The sequence below is a fragment of the Equus przewalskii genome, chromosome 15 (assembly GCF_037783145.1).
Source record: "Equus przewalskii isolate Varuska chromosome 15, EquPr2, whole genome shotgun sequence".
NCBI classification, from domain to species: domain Eukaryota; kingdom Metazoa; phylum Chordata; class Mammalia; order Perissodactyla; family Equidae; genus Equus; species Equus przewalskii.
This window is the reverse complement of record NC_091845.1, coordinates 86,314,286-86,334,643: the sequence shown is the minus strand read 5'-3', so window position 1 is coordinate 86,334,643 and position 20,358 is coordinate 86,314,286. Positions and strand designations below refer to the sequence as shown.

Genomic DNA, 20,358 nt, shown 5'->3' with positions numbered 1-20,358 from the left:
GAATTCTAATACTGTCCCACCTCAACTGTGTGGTATTAACAGCTGGTATCACTGCTGATGTGATATGGAGATCCCTGCCACCTTGAAATGTAATCCCCGCCCCCTTTTTTGGAATGATTGGTGCATTAAGTTCTAAGAGAGAATAATAATTACATTGAGTTCAAGTGTTAAAATGTCTTAGGAAAACAATTAGTTAGTATGCACGCTACAGCTGGCATACCAGAATGTGGGTCTGCACATTCCCATGACCCCATAAAACTGCACATAAGTTAGTGACGTAAATTACTGACAGGTGATTCTGATCACTATAAATTTCAACATACATTTAAAGACAGAATTACTATATCACAATTAACATCAGAACACCTTTCGTAACCTAAAATGAATTAAGATATTAATCCATACATTTTATGGATAAATATCAGTAAAGGTTATGAAAGTCATTTATCACATATACCCCCTTAAAATCCAAAGAAAGAAAGAAATATATGTGCTCAGAAGCAAAAGTTATCCACATACACTGCTCAGTAAACATCGAATCTCCAGGACCACCTACAGTTTATAAAATTTAGCTCTTTTCTGAAAAGCCCTGGAGTTCCTGCTTCTCCTGATTAGTTCTCCTTCGATGAGATTTCAAGTCCATGATATAGATTCACCACCGTCAGGATTTTCCTAGTGTTTGTAATTATGAAATAATTTTCGTTTAAGTTTAAAAGAATAACAATGGCTCCTTGTCAATAAGGAGAACTATACAGCTTCTCTTCAGGGAGGAAGGAAAGGGAAAATTTTCCTCAAGATTCAAGATGAAACATAACAATTTTTTTTTTTTTTTGAGGAAGATTAGCCCTGAGCTAACTACTGCCAGTCCTCCTCTTTTTGCTGAGGAAGCCCGGCCCTGAGCTAACATCCGTCCCCATCTTCCTCTGCTTTATATGTGGGACGCCTGCCACAGCATGGCTTGCCAAGCAGTACCACGTCCGCACCTGGGATCTGAACCGGTGAACCCCGGGCTGCCAAGGAGCAGAACGTGCGCACTTAACTGCTGCGCCACCGGGCCGGACCCATAACAATTTTGAAAATGACTATTATTACTAAAGGTAGCCTGAAACCCATATGACTATATTGATGAATTTGATGACCATTTTTTTAAAAAAGACCATTTTAACACCTACAAGTCATACGTTTTAAATTGAAGAGAATTTTAGGGGGAAAACATGCTATAATGTAAACTTCCACAATTTAGCGAGAAGATGAGTAACTTCGCACTCTGAAAACTGTCCCAGGTTTTGACTGATGATTTTGCTGGAAAACGCTAGGCAACTGATACTGTGTTCACTTGAACGAGTGCAATCATTACTCTAACACTGAGACTGAGCACTTGGAATCACACACTCAATGACAGAGGATTGGAAACATCCTCACCACGGGTTGTAACGGGGCACCGGGCATCATGGCATTGGCGAGTTGCATTTGTTGGGCCAGCATGGCCATGTTCTTCTGCTGAATCAAGTTATTGCGCCCATTTATCTCCAACTGCGTTTTTAAGTGTGGGGGTGGATGAAGATATTTGCAGTTCTCCCTGGAGCAACGACCCTAAAAAACGAAAGCAGAAAATACCATCTTAAAAACGAATAAAATAAGCAAATTTTAAAAATACATAAATAACGCAAACCTACCACTTGAATCTACCATGGGTTTTTCAGACAATGTATTGTCCATATCATTTTATAATACATTTAGAATAAGGAACGAATACACCCAAACGCATTATCAAAATGAGGTATTAAGACCTTTGAAAAAGTTCTAAAGCTTAAAGAAGTTCCTTTATTTTAATATTAGCACATATTTCCAGATCCAAGTTTAAAAATCTACAAACTGTCAGGCTAATATTAAAACATAGATATCAAATAAAGAATATGAGGCTCTTCTAATAATGTCTTCTGGTTAACTTTAATGAACCCAAAAGAATCACGAAGTTTTACCATCTGTTTTTACGTGTACTGAGTTCTAAGGAAAGTGACGTAGAGGATTTGAAGCACGTGCGTCTTCAGTAAATACCTTGACAAATACCTCATAACCGATAACATTACAATTACTGCTAAGCTTTATAAGCCCATGTATAAAGAAATTTACAGACTACAAGAAGAAAATCCCCGCATGTTCCCACTGCATCTATATAGAGATTAATAAGTAAAATGAGACATTGGTAAAAAATGTAGCTTTTGACCTTTCAAAGCTAAATCTAGTCTCCATTACCCAAGAACTATAAAGCAATAAGAAATAGATATATTTATCCTCTAAAAAATTTACAATGTCAAATGGAGAAAAAAAAATAATTTACTATAAAATAAGAAATGTGAATATACTTTCCTTTTGGGATGATTCTCTTCACCGAAAAATAGATATTAAAGTCTATAATATGCAACATTGTGTGAGGGATTGTACCCATATTATTTCACTATATTGTCGTCACTTTGATAGTAATGGACCTCATCAGTTACTACCTTGACAACTTCTCTCACCAATAAATCTAATTAGAACTGTTTGTGAGGGAAAAAGAAAGATTTAATTGAAGCTATCAACCACCTTCTCGAGCTTTCTTTGATTTTTCTAAGAAAAATCTATTTACCATAATTTGATCTTATACTGTAAATTGACTCAGAAAACTGATGCTTCTGTTCGTGATAAAATTTGTCACAATTCTACTTCGAATGATCTATTTCTGGCTTGTTTTGATGAAAATTTTTAGGAATAAGTTTCTACACAGCGCTAATATCATTACAGTTTACCGCCTGTAATTTTAACAAGCGTTATGTAATAAAGCATTGCCAATAATACTTTAAATCAGGAGGCAGTGCAGGACAGGAGCTGATGGCAAGAACCTTCCAGATCTCAAGACCCGGGGTAGAGACCCAGCTCTCTTACTCATCAGCTGCTGGAATCACACAAGCTAACTTCTTTAAGCCTCAGGCTTTTTATCCATTTCAAAATTGCCAGATAATCTACATCACAGGTTTATTATGAAGATTAAGGAAGACATCGCATATGTCATGTCCTCGGCACTATATGGCACTCTCTGGGCAAGGGAGAGGTCAGGAGCTGCCATTGCCATCACCCTACCACATTTTAAATTGCATATCCAACCAAAAACACCCACACAAAATATTGGCATGAAAGTAGTTTTTATAATATCTGTTAGTGATGGCTATTGATATGTTCACAAATAAAGTAACATGTTCATATCTATGACTTATTCCAAATGAAATCACCCCGGTTGCTATCTGTTGAGATCACAAGCATGTTATTAGCTTCAAAGCATCAGGATGCAAAACAACTTTTATAAAAACACAGTATCACAAGATAAGAGAATGACTGGCCAACATAAATAAGCTCATGGATGACACAGGTCTGCTTTCAGAGATGTCCAGTTGAGTTCTCCTAAAGAAAACCTGCTTTTTCAGTAGAAAGAACAACGTGGCCCTAGGAGAAATTCTGGTTCTCAACATCTCCATGTCATATTTCTTACTAAGATTGGATTTGCTTAAGTGCAAATAAGCAGGGTTATATCCACCCTGGGGATTCAGTTACTGTCAATTCACTTAGATCAGTTTCTATAGTTCCATAAATAGCACAGAGACAGCCCCGGCCCTGGAGCCAGGCCTTGCCAACACTAACACCAGTCTTCCTGAGCACTTGATTCTAGTGCCTCCCTTGCACACGAACCGCCCCGTCCTCCTGCCTCCACCACAGCCTGGATTGAAACAGGGAAGGAGAGAAAACATATGCCCCCACCACGTACTCTGTCAGTGCCTCTCAACACTTTTCGCAGACGCTGAGACCTTTGGTTTGTTTTGTATCTACGACATCTACTCAGGAAAAATGCTGCTCTCCTACATTTCTCACATGCTACCTTTCCATGCCCAGCATGACTTGATTGCGTTGGAGCCTCACTTTCAGAACGCTATGTTCCTAAGAATTGCCAGAGGATATTTTGTGAAAAAGTATACAGACTACCAAGCCTCTTCCGCAGAGTCTGTGCCAACAGGTCTTGGGGCCAGGAGTCTGCATTTTAACAGGATTCCAGGGAATACTACGAAATACAGTTCTGCAAAGCCACATGAATCTTTCACTGACATGTGGAAGAAACAGAGTCGTCTCTGCAATTGATATTAGATACACTTAGTTCCTAGGAAGTTCGAGACTTGTTTAATGCTGACTGTGCTGCTGAATGATTGTGGTTTGACAAATACAAATGTCAAGAATAAGAATCCTCTTCTAGAGGATTGCCTAAAACCAAGCACAAAGCCACCAGCAGCATCCCTTCCATGCAGAGTGCAGGTAAATACGACATCGGCACCTCTGCAGGTTCCTCCATCTCTGAGCTCCCAGCACCATGCCTCAATAAGCGTTTGCAGAATGAACGAAGGAACACTTCTTCCTAATTGCGCAAAGATGAATTCTACTCTGACTCTGTTCTGGAGACAATGAAGACCACAGAACAGAAACTAAATCTGATACCAAACACTGATTCTGAGTTGTACCATCCTAATGATGCCTTTATTCAGAAGCCAGTAATTTGAGCACACGATAAAGCTTGCCAAGATAAAAGGATAAAAGGGATCAGGAGGTTTGTCAGTTTCCCCAGGGAAGCAAGATTCAATGTATTTGGCATCCTAAAATCTATACAGTGACAACACATTCTGAAAATCTAAAAGCAGAAATTCAATCATATCTAGTGCTCACATACACAGATTTCTGCATAGGAACTGCTTCTCTCAAGCATCCAGATTTCACCTCAAGGAAAATAAACTGGGCTGCTAGGTTCAGTGCAAAACCATAAAGAAGTTTTTATTCAGTTTTAATTGCTACATGGCATTCTACCTCTTGCCATATAATTGCACACTTTATCAAAAGTAGCTTGGTTCAAACAGCTGCTTTGTGACTTACTTGCTGTGTGACCCTGCGGAAGTCAGGTAAATTCTCCGAAGGCCCAAAGCTTTTCTGTAGAATCTTAACAATACCACTGCTCTCACTGCTGCTGCGTGAGGACTGCACAAGAAGGCGGGCCAACCTCACACACGGCTCCTGGTTTAACAGGCTGGCAATAAATATTAATCATTTTTCTTTCATTCCCTAAGTTCTCCAGTTAATAACAAGGAGGGCAATTGCTTAATTTAGCACCATATCTGTTAAAAGTACTAAAAATAATACAAGTAGCAAAACTCAGTGACAATGCATGTCAATCATCAAGAATGTAATACAAGCTTGGCCCTTAATCACGATTCTGTATTTGCCACAGCCACTAAAGAAGAAACGCCGTTCTAACGAACTTCTTAATGCTATGTTTCTGTTGTTTGCTTTTGTTGATGGCACTGAAATCGTATTATCAGTGAGCTGTCAGCTGACCAGCTGGCCCACCCGCAGAGCCTATACCACAAATACCTCAGACACCCTTCAAGCAACTCAACACAGATTCCAAAGACATTATGGTGATGCGTATATTTTGTATTTTGAGGGAATAGACGAAGCTCAATAAAATATTGACACAGACTGAGGCCATATTTCTCTAATAATTTTTCCACATATTTAAATTAACCTGTCTGAAAAAGTCACACTTTTCCCCTTGTAGTCTTAAAAGCCTGGATGAGACAAATAATGGTCATTTGACAAATCAATTCATCAGGTCCTTAATCTCTGAAGTTACAAACTGTGCAATAGTGAATTTAAAGGCTTTTTCATTAGCCTTTGAAATTGGCACAAAGTTTGTGATTATAACTAGAGATGACGTATGTTTAGATTGTTTGAGCCAGGTTAATTTTTAAATCCGGCTCAAACGGGTTTATAGTTACATAGTTTGTAGTTTAATAAAGCACGCTTTTAAATAATTACATAGTCTGAGCATATATAGTACACACCTGAAAATGATGTGTATGTGATCTGTATAGTGAGATATAAATTCCACAGAAAGGAAGAAACTGAATAAAACTAGAGATGGCAATTTAGAGATATGAGATAACTATTTCTTAGCTATTTTTAATATTTATTTAAGAACCAGCTAACAATCAAAAATAAAACATCTTATTTAGAAGTTGGTCAAATTTACTTAATAAAACGAAAAAATAAAAATCCTATTTGAAAACTGGAAAAACTAATTTTCCATTTTTAATTATACTTCCTCCACCTGAAATAAAAGAAATATTGTGATTTATGAGGTCACAATATCAAAAGACATCTTATTAAGCTGCCAGATGGTAACTACGTGGTAGGATTAAAATTACTGAGTCATATTTGGGTAGACTCTGGAAATAAAGGGACAATGAAAAAATTACAGGGGTATCTTATAAGCTGGTACCCCTATAATTTTTTTCATAAGTCTTTTCCAACTTTCATTGGAAATACTGGTTTTCTGTTAACACTGTTCAAATTGCAACCCCATATTTCTATTGCTAAAACAAAACCAATACTTCCTTTGGGACAGCTGATATATGCAAATCTTTTTGATGCACTTTCTGGAGATATTCACTGCTCAGATATCGGCCAGAAACTCTGGCAAAGAAATTTGGTAGCTTCCTATTGAAAATTCTTACTGTTTTTTTCTTTCAACTAAGATGATACAAATATCTCAGAAGAATTGTGCCAAAGGAAAAGAAAAAAAACACTGGCAGTCAAGAAATATCATTTCCCACATTTCCAAAAATGTTTTATATGGTTCTACCATGCTTTTTAATTATCAATTCTAATGCAAAGGGTGAATAAATTTACATATATGTAATACTTATTTTTAAATTACAAGTATCTAGTGGTAAGAAATTTATACCAGTTAAAAGGTAATGAACTTTAAGACAAAATGAGACCTACATACACGAACATGCATAAACACGCACATACACTCAGTGCTTTGTTTTCGTTTAGGTAGATAGGAGTTTGATTAACTCTAGGAATTACAGTTTATTGGCTTTTGCAAATATAGAAAATAAATTAATTGCATTTAGCACACAGGATATTGTAGCTCTTAAATGTATACTTCCTCGCAATCCACTTGTTTCTGTAAAGGACTTGTGTCAGCTTACAAGAACACACACACCCTAAAAAGAAGTTCGAGGTTTCTCAACTTCAGCACTATTGACATTTGGGGCCAGATAAGTCTTTGTTGTGGGGGCTGCTCTGTGCCTTGTGGGATGTTTGGCAGTATGCCTGGCCTACTGGATGCACTCCTGCCCTCAGTTCTGACAACCAAAACTGTCTAGATATTGCCAAATATCCCTGGGGGTGAGGGGGAGGCAAAATCACCACCAGCTGAGAGTCAACCGCTGCTTTCTACCTAATGGGGTTTAATAGGGTCTCCGGCAGTCTGCTAGGGCTCCCATAACAAAATCCCATAGACGGAGTGGCTTACTACAGAAATTTATTTCCTGGCAGTTCTGGAAGCCAGAAGTCCAAGATGAGGGTTCTTGCTGATTTGGTCTCTGGTCTGAGCTCTCTTCCTGGCTGGCAGACAGCCACCTTCTTGCTACATCCACACGTGGCCCTTCCTTGGTGCGTGCACGTGGAGAGACAGCGAGCCATCTGGTGTCTCTCACAGGGACACTGATGCTATCAGATCAGAGCCTCCTCACACTTAGGACTGTAGCCTTAATTACTTTAACCTTAATTATTTCCTTAGAGGCCCCACCTCCAAATACAGCCACACTGGAGACAGGGCTTCAAGATGGGAACTTCAGGGAGACACTTTCAGTCCATAATTAAAAACTCCTAACCCAATGTTATTTGTAAGTAGCTTTAAATATTGTCATACTTACATTTAAGTGGTAGGAACCTTTATTCTGGGAATTTCCTCCAATATAATAGACTTATACTATAAAACCTTACTCAAAAGGAGTGAGCAGTTGATCAGTTATTCCTACTAATTTTGCTAAATTCTAATAGCTACAGTTTCTAAAAACTTTCAAGGTATGAATAACACGGGTTTCAATGTTTTCTTTTAAATTTTTCTTTTATTTAAAACAAAGACAAATGAAGAATGTGGTATATCAAAGAGTAAATAATTAAATTCTAAAATCATATCAATAGCTCCACTGACTTGCTAAGTGGAATAGTGACAACGCTAACTTTTTTTAAGGGCAAGTAACATTTTCTTGTCTTTACTTCCTTACAGAAAGTCCTTTCAGGATAACTAAAAGTTAGACATGTACCCCATCCTTTGAAAAAGAAGCTACTGAGAAAGAAAAATTAAGTACCCAAAGATCCCAAAACATAATTAAAGACTTCTGACCACCAATTGGAATTCTGGAGGACCCATTGCATAATGTTGTTTTCAATCATATGCAAGGTATACATGTGTATGTATGTAATTGTACACACACACACACACACACACACACATATTCACCCAAATTATGCACCTATTTCTATGAGCAGCATATGTATTACATACATAGATTTCGCTTTTGTTGCAAATGTAAGAAACCTAGGCTATATCGTTTAAAATTTATATTTCACGTTTTATTTGGAAAAACACATAAGGACTTTCAGAAACCTACAGCACAAAACCTAAAGGTGACTAAAGTATCATTTGGTAGAAATCCCTAAAGTAGTGAAAGACATCTTCATTTTTTTTTTCTTAGAAACCCTCTATGGAGATTTCACTGATTTGATGTTGTTTGTTTTGTCTTATATTATATATTCATATATACTAAACATTTAAATATATAGTATTAAGATATTAGTAATTTTTCTATTCAGTTTTTATTCTCAAATATTATGACCATTTAACCCAGATAAGAAAATGGGATCTCTTTTTTTGCACCTTTGTACATATTTCAGAGTTTTACCATTTGGAAAAGGCAGGAAAATATTCTTTAAACCAAATACAACTTCCCTTGTTTTAATTTCTTCATTGGACTTTCAAGTAACACCAGGAGCAAATGCTTAGCATCCCCATAGAACATAAAGAAAGAAGTCAATTTTTCTCTTATTTTGCCAAGCAATTAATCTCTAGTCTTCTAAATTCAACATGAAGTAAATATAGCAATGCTAATCAATATTTAAAGCTTAACTTTCTAGGTGCAAATTGCTATTTCTTCATTCAATCAACATAAGATCAAACGCTTGGAGCTCAAGTCAACACAGGAGCTGGGAGAATTTTCTCTGACCAGTGAGAGAAAAAGGCAGCAGAAATTTATGAATGTATTTTCACTGGGATAGTCCTAATCTCTTTAAGTTATTTTACCACAGATACAAAACGCTTTCAAACGAAATGCAATATAAGGCAAATTTAGATTTTTCCCTTTCCTGATCCCATAAAAAGTTCATATTCACATATTCACCGCAGCTTAATTATTGAGACTGCCAGTAAGAGAAAGAAAGACACATACACACAAATACACACAACCTATTGTTTCAGTTCGTAATTTTACCACGGCTGAAAGAACGTAAAAGAACGTAAGTGACTCTGTTTCACTGTCATTAAACATTTTCTCATCAAAGTCCAATCTGATCTCAAAGAAACAATTTTAGGGCAGACTTTTCAAGCCATTTAAAGAGCCCTCTCCAGTATCCAAAGGCTGTTCTAGGCACTATTTTATAGAACATTCCTAAGTTTGATGATGAAGATTCTTGGACACTAAAGCCAACAGTGACATTTACTATATCCCAGAATATCCTCGGTGCTGATGTAACGTCGACGCACTCTAACTCAAACACCGGGATCCTATGACTTTTCTCCCAGAGAACTTAGGAGCTTTAATTGCACAACTCCATTAATCATCTTGAAAATGGCATAACTGAAACTCTACACATCTAGATAAGCATTAGGTAATGCCTGAGAGCCGGGCTGGCTGCTGCGGAGGAGGCGGAGAAAGGGAAGAAGGCAAGAAATCACACGACATTCTTGTTACAAAAATACCACGCCTTTCTCCAGCAGCTTTTGTCTGTGAGCGATCAGATACACGTACAACTGTGACAGCAACCGTTACACCAGCACACAGTTTTAGCTGATAGTCATCAGAAGAAATCTTAGCCTCCTCAGAGAGGGCCCATGTGGATCTTACATTCAGAGTTGCTAGCGATGGAATGCTGGAAGAAGAAACAGCCTCAGTTTTTCTTCGTACCCACGGCCTCCATCCCACAGAATCTCGCGAAAGTGTGCAGCCATCTATGAAGCGTGCCGTGAAACGCTTAACTGGCACCTACCCTCGCCCCCTATTCCAGTCTTCCTGGGCTCCAAAGATGGGTCTGGCCAGCATCCCTGAGCCAAACCAGAGTCTCTATGACCTTGTGAAAGCCTAGTGACATTTGCTAGGTGCCAGCATCATTAAATGGTCCAACATTTGTTGGCTGCTTTTTTATAGCGTCATAAAATTGGAAATGCCAGATCACTATGTTTCTATTATTTTTTCAATTGCTTCATTATTTTTTCGGTACAGCAACTGTCAGACTTCTAAACTGTTTGTAGCAGAAACACTTCTGAAGTTTTATGGCATCCAAATCAGACACTCTTCAATCTTGGCTAATAATTAAAAGCCCTAACATTTACATAATAAAATGTAGTGCTCTATTTGTAGCGCATGCCTTTCAATTGAGAAACAGAGAATGTTTTACAAATAGTACCCAATTCATCATCCTAGCATTATTAGGTGGATTACAGCATGACTGTCTCTATTATATTTCTAGCGCTTTCCTGAGGGTAAAGAGGAGGTAAACTTCTTAAGTCCAATGCATATAATTTTTTCCTTAACAGTCTCTTGGAAGACCTGTTTAAGCAGTTCTCCACAGACTTATTCCAGCTCCTGGCGCATTAACAAAGCAAAAGCTCTCCATCTTCAAATACTCCTCTAAAGGCAGAGAGGTCCTTGCCCAAGGGCACGTAACTGAACCCAGGGTTGGCACTCTTCACCATTACGCTAGAGGTACGCAATCATATTAATGATCACTTGATCATCTTTAATCGTGTAGGTCTTCCAATCCTTGCTCACACTAAAACAAAGATGACTCTAGCCAGAAGAGGACAGAACCAAATGGATGCTTCAAACCCCTTTGAGTCCGACAAAGGAAAAGATGTTACACAATATGAGAAACCAATTTTGGAAAAGAGTAATCTACGTGGTATTTCCAAAGTGTAATGGAAAAAATTAGGTTCTCTTATAAATTTCAGTTTATCTGTCACTCCTTTCTTTTCCCTCAGCAGGACCTATATTATAGGATCAACAGGAGAAAAGAAAATAATTGAACACCAAACAAGTTCAAATTTTGCTGCACATTATCCATTTCAACAAGAGACCTACTGAGGTGAGGGATTCCATTGACCTGGCCTCTGTGACCTAGATATATCACAGATAAAGAAACGGTGATTTTATATAGAAAGAAAGAATATATGTATACACCAAAAATGAAAAACACCAAGTTAGACTGTAGTAGAGAGAGGATGGTAGGTTTTAAGGGAAATCTTTTATTCAGCAATACAAAAGAAACTAAAGGAAATCAAAGAGAGAGACCACTTTGGTGATGTCAGCTCAAGCACAATAACATAATCACCCTGGATTTATAGGAAGCATTTGCTGCATTCGGACCTCCTGGATCCCGTATACGCCTACAAATATAGGAAGTAAACCCATTTTTACATATCGAAAATGACAGCATCTAGTATTAATTATGATAAACTTTAAAGTATAATATGACACAATGTTTTCAAAGTCCCATTTCAATATTTCCATTGTAAATCTTCCAGCAAAGTTCACTAGATGGGATGGTATATATTATAAATACGATTAGTGCCTAAATAGTTTTCTAAACTATAACAGATGTCCAAAATTTTGGCTGTCAATTATACGCAGAAACTATGGCATTACACTGCTCTCGAATCTTTTAGAGATGTCACTGCCTCTGCCAAATATCAAAGACCCTACTTCTTCCCCAATTTTTTATTCGGACTCCTCGGTAAACCTCTGGGATTTCCTAACAGAAAACAAATGTTGTCACTTTCTGACCTCACAGATTCTGCCTCAAGTCCAGCCATTAAATGCTACTACTTCACATAAACAACAATGACAGAGCACGAAGAAAAGGTGAGTCAACAAAGGTCCTCACCGCTGCTGACCACTGTCTCCTTCAGACAGATCAACGTTGTACTTGAACAAAACGTGCTCAATGACACTGGCTCTGTCTCTGTGGGGAAAGCACTCCCCTCTTCCATCCCCACGACAGTTTGCTAAAATTGTGCACAGCCATCAGCCCTCTCTCAGAGTTCAGGCTGCAGCGAGGAGAAAGACAATTGGCTCCTGAGCTCAGAACACATCTCTGTTGGATGCTGACTGCAGCAACACAGGCAGGAAGGGTGAAAAAATCTCTGGAAGTAGAAAAGCAGAATCACCACCAGGTGATCTGAGCCTGTCGCCTCCTCTGCACACACCCCCTCCACCCCCCACCAGAGACACCCACGGGCTTTCCAAGGCAGGTCCCCAAATGGCTGAAGAAGTAACGCTCAACCAAAGCTATTTAAAAATTAGCACTGGGAATAAAACAGGAAAGTCGCGGAGTTTTGAGAAAGAATTCATATTTCTCTCGTATCCTTGAATAGCTTTTTGGGAAAGGATCCACATGAACAATAAACAAACAAATAAATAAAAAGAGATGCCTATGAACTACGGAATTCTTACAAAACACCTAGAAGATGAGTCTCTAAGGCAGAAGTGGATTGAAGTCATCACTGGAGAAAGCTCAATCATCACAAGGTGCTCCCTTCTACAGGGCAATCAGCAGCCGCAGAGCGTATACTTAAGAGCTTATTTAAGATGAAAAGTATGGTGATGTTGGGCCTCACAGGAGCGTGAGCCATGGCAACACTGTTTTTAATAAGCCAGAATGTGCACGTAAGAGGGAAAGGCACAGGCAGCTTCACTGATGTTATTCTCTAGCTATCATCTCAACAACATTTAGGCTGACAGCCCGGATCTGCTAACTACCCAGCTTGGGTGCATTAAGCGAGTGAAGCAATGCCTCTCTGCATTTCACACTCTCTACCAGCAAAAGCAAGTGGCTGTTAGTAGAAACAGTCGTTCCACCTTCCTTGCTACTTGGTGCACGCCTCTCTCCCAGCTGGTCGCCAGCTTCACTGCGCATGGTCCTCACCTCTTCCTCCCGAGCCCGCTGCCTCCAGAAGGGGCTGGTGCCCTGGCCCTGTGCCCACAGCCCAGGCCAGGCCAACAAGCCCCATAACTGTCTGCCAAGTGAATGAGCCCTGACTCTATTCCAGAATATAAGATATTCTGGCCAATAAACAGCTCTCAAACATTCTTCCTGCACCTTCTCCAGGACCTCACCACCTCACACACGGCAGCCCCCTTTTCTCTTCATTCAGTTACAGCTGCCTTCTCTGTCTCCTCCCATCTGGTCCTTTTTCAGGTAACTCACTATTGTTAAACAGCCATAACTTTGTACTCCGCTCCACCCAAATGAGAAATGTGGTCACTCGCTGGATTTGTCTGTGTCCTTGGCTTGTCAGCTTCTCATACCCAGGCCCTAGAGATCTGCACCTAGGAACCATCCCAGAACTTGACACAAAACAGCAGCAGAGCCCCAGCTCGATGGTTAAGATCACAGGAGCTGGAAGCCCAGAGTCATCTGTTCAAATGCCGACTTTGATATTTATTAGCAGTGAGACTGCGTTAATTATTCACCCTCTCTGAACTTCCACTTCCTCTTCTGTAAGGATGAAGGTAGGACTACCATGCTAGGGGTGAGGTGAGCGTTAAATGAGAGACTGTGTACAGGGCCTCAATTACAGTCTGGTACTCAGTCAGTGGAAAGGACTGGGCCCTCCCACTCTCTAGCTCGTTCCTCACAGGCATGGAACCTTGCAGCCCCGGCTTCCTGTCACTCAGCCCCCCTCTTGAGAGATGCTTGACAACATCCCTTCCCCTCCTGCTTCAACCTCCCCTTTGTCAAAGTCCTTCAGCTCTCCATCAGGTTAGAATCTCTTCTACTGAACCAACTTACACTAAGCCTGTAGTCGCCAAGGATGGCAAATGAACAGTCCAGTGGGGAGAACTCCCATCCAGGAGCCAGGGAGACCTGGCCTCACCCTAGCTCTCTCATCCACCAGCAGCATGTGGCCTCACGCAGGTACTCAACCTCCAAGCCCAAAGGGTGCCTTCATCTGAGAAACTGTATCCAGTAACATAACCCCCGGGTGGCTATGAGAAAGCTTGCCCAGTGCCCAGCGCAAGAATCAACAAACACCCATTTTGTTACCATTAGCAAACTGGCATCTATATTTTAAAAGGGGTTGATAAAAGGGTATCATTTTTCTAGGTTAAATTTGATTATGAGAGGTGACCCTTTCCAAATCACACTTTCTGTGGACATTTTCTCTTTCACTTTCGCTCCCTTCCTCCTCTTTACTTTCTTGCCAGGTAGAACAAACTCACAGGAGTGAATTCAGCACCTGTCAAATTGTATTACGGGTAATTTCTACAAGTCTGTCTACCCCTCTAGATTAAGAACTTGTTAAAGACAGGACTAAATCTAACTTAGCAACTTAAGCATTTTTAGTAAATGTCTGTAGAATTAATAAGCAATTTAGGAGACAGGAGGGCATTTCCCATGTCCCAGCTATCACACCACTGAGACAATCCTGTGAGGCTTGAGCCATCGGTCCTTAATTGTGGCTGCACATTATAAACAAAATAATCCTATACTCAGCCTCCACTCCCAGAAGTTTTGATTTACTTGATCTTGGCCGGGTCCCAGGCAAGCTCTCAGATGATGTAATGACTTCTACTCTGAGGACCACTGGGTAGTCTACATACCCCAGCACAGGTTCTCGTTTACACATCAATCACAACCTTCCACAGGTATTTTAAACCCAGTGTTTGCCAGTGACTCCAAGATAACTGCTGATGTTATCTGGCAGTCATTAACTGATAATTCTGTTTCTAAACTGTCCATTTCCTTCACAGCTCCTTTCCTACACCGTGGGAGAAAGGGCGGTCAAGGTCAAGGGGTCACACAAAAAAAGCCACTGCCTTTGGTTCCCTTGGGCATATTGTCCTAGGACAAGGCCTCAGAGCAGCAACATCTGGTTTCTAAATATCTTGTTCATAGGGAGCAAAGGATCTTGTGGGAAAAGAAGCTCAAGGGATCCACGTCATCAAGGTACCATGAAAGCCCTTAAGTATTCTTTTATATACTCAACATAGAGGGTTCACTAAAGAGAAAGTGTATCAATGACATGGGTAGCATTTTAGATAAGTAATAACAGATTGCAGACAATTGAGTTTCATTCTCATCCATTGAGGGCTGGAGTTCTTAGGTAGTTCCCATATTATGTCGGTAATATTGCTTTTACAACTCAATTATAAGTTGCCTATGCTCAAGTTAAATTTTTCATAGCTGCAGTAAATATTTATAAAGATTAATTGACATGCTGTAAGTTTTCAAGTAAGAAGATAAGAGGTCTCCACAGGGTTACTGCCATTTGCTTTGGAAGACCACTATAATGGGTAGAATTCTTTCTCTAATGGTGACCTCCTCAGTGTCCTGTTCAGAGGTAATTACAATGTCTACCATTAACTCTCCCAACGGTATCTACCATTTATCTTCAGAATCATCCCAAGAAGTGATTCTTATTAGCCACGTTTTACAAATGAGGAAAAGGAGTCTTCTAGAGGTTAAAGCCCATATAAGGGCCCCCAATGTTAGGTGGTAAAGTTGGGAAGTTTTGACATGTCAGGGTCAGCATGCATCCCACCAATGGGCAGGCAGGACAAAGGTGGCCTAAACAATCTAGGGACTGAGGACAACTTTAATTTGTTACTGCTGTTTGTTTTCAGATATAACAAATGATTTTCACCACAATCCAGGGATAGAAATTGAAAATTGATAATATGTGCTGCCCCCATGAGAAATCATCAAAAATTAAACAGCAAGTTTCTTTTGTTTCTTGTAATAGTCTATGAAATGATTCTAGAAGAGCTATATTTATATCTAAATCAGAAATATAGTGTGCTTGCACACACATGCATTCATGCAACACAGACCAAAGAGAAAACAGAACAACTGATTTACTGTCTCCAAATCTAACTAAAAAGTAAGCTAGAAGATAGGAAATCAATGGACGAGGCAAAAACTAAAACAAATATAGAAGTGTTTTTGCCCTGAACCATACTTTACACCAAATCTTACTATCTTCCAGAGTAACTCATTTACACATTTACTCACCAACTACTTGAGGAGACCTGCAGTGGGGACACAAAATGCATCAGACACATATTCTATGAAGGGAAATAAGGCATGCACATAAAGAACCAGAATACAACGATAGAAGGCAGAAAGTGTCATAGGGGACATTCAGATAAGGAGTTCTTATAATTTGAAAGAAAAAGAGAATGTTTCCATTTAAAAGAAGCAGATAACAGCTTTGAAGAAGAGGTGGACTTTATATATGAGGCGTGTTAAGAAAAGATATCCAGACAGAGGAAATAGCATAACTTGCAGCATCAACGACAAGTAATAAATTTATAATAACAGGAGTGGGAAATCAGTTTGAAAAGTAGGGTGAGTCTATCTTGCGGACAGTTTTAAAAACTCAGTTAAAGACTATCCACTTCCTTCTGTAGCCAGGGAGAGCCACTGGGTGGAGCCAGGGATGACATTAGCAAGGCTGTACTTTATGAATTCATCAGGCAGGAGCACAAGAGGGCCTGAAGTCACACGGAGCCTGGGGAGGGGAGGCCAATTAAGTAATTATTTTAATAGTCCAGCATGGCCACAGACTGACCATTCTCCACGCAGTCCTTCCAGACCCATCTTTCTCACAATCTCCCACCCACTCCTACTCTAACGCACGCCAACTCTCCCTCTTCTCTTCCAGCCATACTCAGTTACATTCAATTCCTTGCACAAGACATCACTTGCTCCATGCAGACCCAGCTATTAAAATACCCCACTCGCCCTGTTTTTTTTGGGAGGGGGTCTGGCTAACTTCTAGTTAGAGTTAGAGTCTCCAGTGAAATGTCACCTCCTCCAGGAAATCATCTCTAAACTTCAAATCTTTGTTTAATCCTCTTCTAGCTGATTCCAGAGCATTCCTTATACTTTCTCATAATTGCTTGTCAGCTGCCTATTTCCTTCACTAGACTGGCTCAATGAGGGTAAAAACCACAATGTTTATTTTCCAGTTGCATTCCCAAAATGAGAATATCTAGGATAATGTCAGGCTCATAATCGGTGTAACTCATTGGATAGGTCAATAAATAAAGAAGTCTTATAAAGCAGAATGGACGTTACATGATATACATGTAATACATGTATAATAGACATATACTTACATACAATACAACATACATTAACTATATGTCTAACTCCCAAACACACCTAGAACAGCGCTTTTTCAAAACCTAGTAATGTTTTGAAAATGTGCTTATTGATTAACTGTCAAATTAAGCTTTATTATTTTCCAATTTCTTGCAACTTAATAGCAAATTTCTGGTTCAATCATTAGCCTATTATTGTTTCATTATTTCTTTCTTATTAGGATAAAAATTGGACCCCACACTACAGTCACATCAGAAAAGAGTAAAGTAACTGTAACCTGGCTTACTCAGCCTGGAAAATGCTACTTATAAGCGTCGATATCGTAGGTAGCTTGCACAAATTCTGCAGCATTGCTCAAGGGATAAACCAGGAAAATGAAACTACATTTTTTTTCCCATTGTAATATTTCTTGTTAGATTAACCACATTACATTTTTCCCAATTACACAAAAACCAAAAGCAATAAAAAACAAAGTTCATGTTTGCCTCATTTTATTCTTCTAGTAGCTGAGATTGATAATTTTAATGTGTGTGTTCTGAATGTGATATCTTCACCCATAACATCTGAAAATACAATTTTACCACCCACCCTAAGAGAATCCTACAATAGCATGAAGTCAGACATGAAAGGTGTTTTTTAAATTAAAGGAATTGTGCTAAATTGGTGTAGTAAATGCACTGACCTAAGAAAAACAAGAATCAGTGTATATGCCTACCTTCTAAACAATTTTTCCAAAACTATTTCAGTGAATCATAATTATGAGATTAAGTTCCAAATTATCCAAACTAGGTTCAAGCCTCTATGTGTAACTATTTTTACCTGTTTCTGAAATTATGTTTTGTTTTGTTTCATAGTAGCACTTCAGCCAAAATAATTTCAGATTTCACTTAAAAAGTTATGGTTCCTGATTTACAAGTTGTCTTGTGCGGTAATTGGGGCAACTGTTTTTGGTTTGTTATGGCTTTTTTGTTTTTAATAAATTGTGGTCCGAAAAAGACCCTTTAGTGAGGGAGTTTATTTTTAATAGTAGTCTCTGGAAGAGAAGGAAATTGCATGATAATGAAATGGACTGATTATGCAAATAAAAAATAATTCCTTCTAAAACTAGTATTCTACATTATCAACTGCCAGGGTTTTGCTAAAGTACATTGGCTTACCTGGGGCGGGGGCAGTCCCCCGACATGAGTGAGCTGGTGAAATTACTGAAGCCCATGTAACACACAGCAGTAAAAGATTTATAATGCATTAGTCAACGTGGTTATTTTAGGGAAAGATTAAGCAGAGTGCCATGAATGGACCCAGAGATTCTTTAAACAGATTCAAGTACAAGCTGACAAATTATCAATATATTTCTAGTGTCCACTTTGTAAAAACATCTGTTAATTCACCATAGACCATTTCTGATAACTCAGTTTCCATAAAGAAAACACTTGGCTCACACAAATGAACAGGTGGTTCGTTAAAATAAACAGGTAATCTCCAAACTCTCTTTTTGAGAATTTTAATCTACCTCTCTCTTTTATCTGATTACCTACCAAAAAACAAAATAAAAGGTGAGGTGAGGTAGTCCATGAAGCATAACATGGGGGACATCTCAGAAAACAGTCAGTACCACGCAGTATCCTGTGATGCCAGGGTGGACGGAGCACAGAGGAGACGCAGGCTGGGAGGGAAGCATCTCCAAGAGCATTTTCAACTAACCTCAGCACGACTACAGGAGCAACGGGTATTAAGCACATCATGCCAGTGGGGAAATTAAGGCTCAAAGAGGTTCAATGATCTGCCCAAGATCACAAAAGTAGCAAATAAAGTTTAAGTCTCAAATCCAGGTCTTATACCCAGTTGAGGATTGCGTTCTCTATGACACAGCTGGCTTCCCAGGAATTCAAGAAGCAAGGAGGTGCTACTAGGTAAACCAGCAGTAAGTAAAACCACACAGGCAGGAACATTCTGGCTATTCACAGACAGTGGCCAAACCAACCTGCCTGCAATGAAGGCTTTGCTAAGGGGATGAAAGTTCGGAGAGCTGAAGTAAAGGAAGTGGAAGTAACTTAAATGCCTGGTTAAGAAATCTATAGCATAAGCAAAAATAATCCATTCACTGAACGTCTTTACTGAGGCCTACTTGAATTTCAGAAGGACACTCCAGAGTGACATGGCCTAAGTCATAAGGACACAGGAAGACTGCACTCATCAAACAAATTCAAGAGTAATGACAGTTCGTCAGGTCATTTGGTACCAACAAGCCAAGACAAACAGTTGCACTGAACGGTTCAAGTGGGTCAGCAAAGTAAGCAAGAACACGATGTCCTCCGTGAGATTTATTACATACCAAAATGGCAGAGAAGAAAAAATAGACAGCGACAATCAGGGCTATCACTTGATATCTGAGTTCAAAATAATTTATATTACCCTATGAAGAAAGCAGAACGTACCTAGTCATGCTATTAACCCTGAAGCACTAAATATCTGCTGTGAAATCTTAAATTTATAAAAACGAAACATTTCTCACAAAATAAAAACTACGTATCCATATTTTTGTTTTACAAATTATGAACATAACAGTTAAATACAAGGTAAGAAAATTAACTATAGATGTGGAGGGGAAAAACCTTACCATCTATTATATATGCTCTTCCAGACAGCGAGTGGACAGAACCCATCCAACTAAGGTGCTCCCAGAGCCGGGCTCCCTCTCACGCGGCCCCTGTTGAGTGTTTTCTTCAGAGCGCTCGTCAGACCTGCAATTATGTTGTTTATGTGTATACCTACTGACCAACTGACTCTACCAGGATGTAAGAACCAAGAGGGCAGAGCCTTTGTCCCCTGGCTCCGAGTGAGCCACAGAGTGTTGAAAAAAGGAAAGAGGGGTCTCACATAATCCTCCCCACACTTCTATGACGGGAGTGCTGTTCTCTCCCCACTTGGCTGGCGAGGGTTCAGAGATCCTGTGAAATTAAGTAATTTGTGCAAAGTCACAGAACAATCAAAGCAATGGAAACCTATCCGCCTGATTCATATATTCCATAGAAGCAAATTCGGCAGCCT

General features: G+C 39.3%; 1 protein-coding gene across 50 annotated transcripts in view; it reads right to left on the bottom strand.

Annotated features, from left to right (window-relative positions):
• Positions 1–20,358, bottom strand: part of MBNL1 (muscleblind like splicing regulator 1) — a 200,492-nt gene that overhangs the window by 45,418 nt on the left and 134,716 nt on the right. For 35 of the 50 annotated variants that reach the window (XR_011527641.1, XR_011527642.1, XR_011527644.1 and 32 more), the window contains one exon: positions 1,423–1,593. Coding sequence is in view for 42 of the 50 variants with exons in the window: in XM_008521211.2 (XP_008519433.1) it covers positions 1,423–1,593 (171 nt within the window). In the remaining 8 variants the exon portion in view is untranslated. The remainder of the gene's footprint in view (positions 1–1,422; positions 1,594–20,358) is intronic. The other 15 variants (XM_070577644.1, XM_070577630.1, XM_070577637.1 and 12 more) reach the window with 1 other exon arrangement.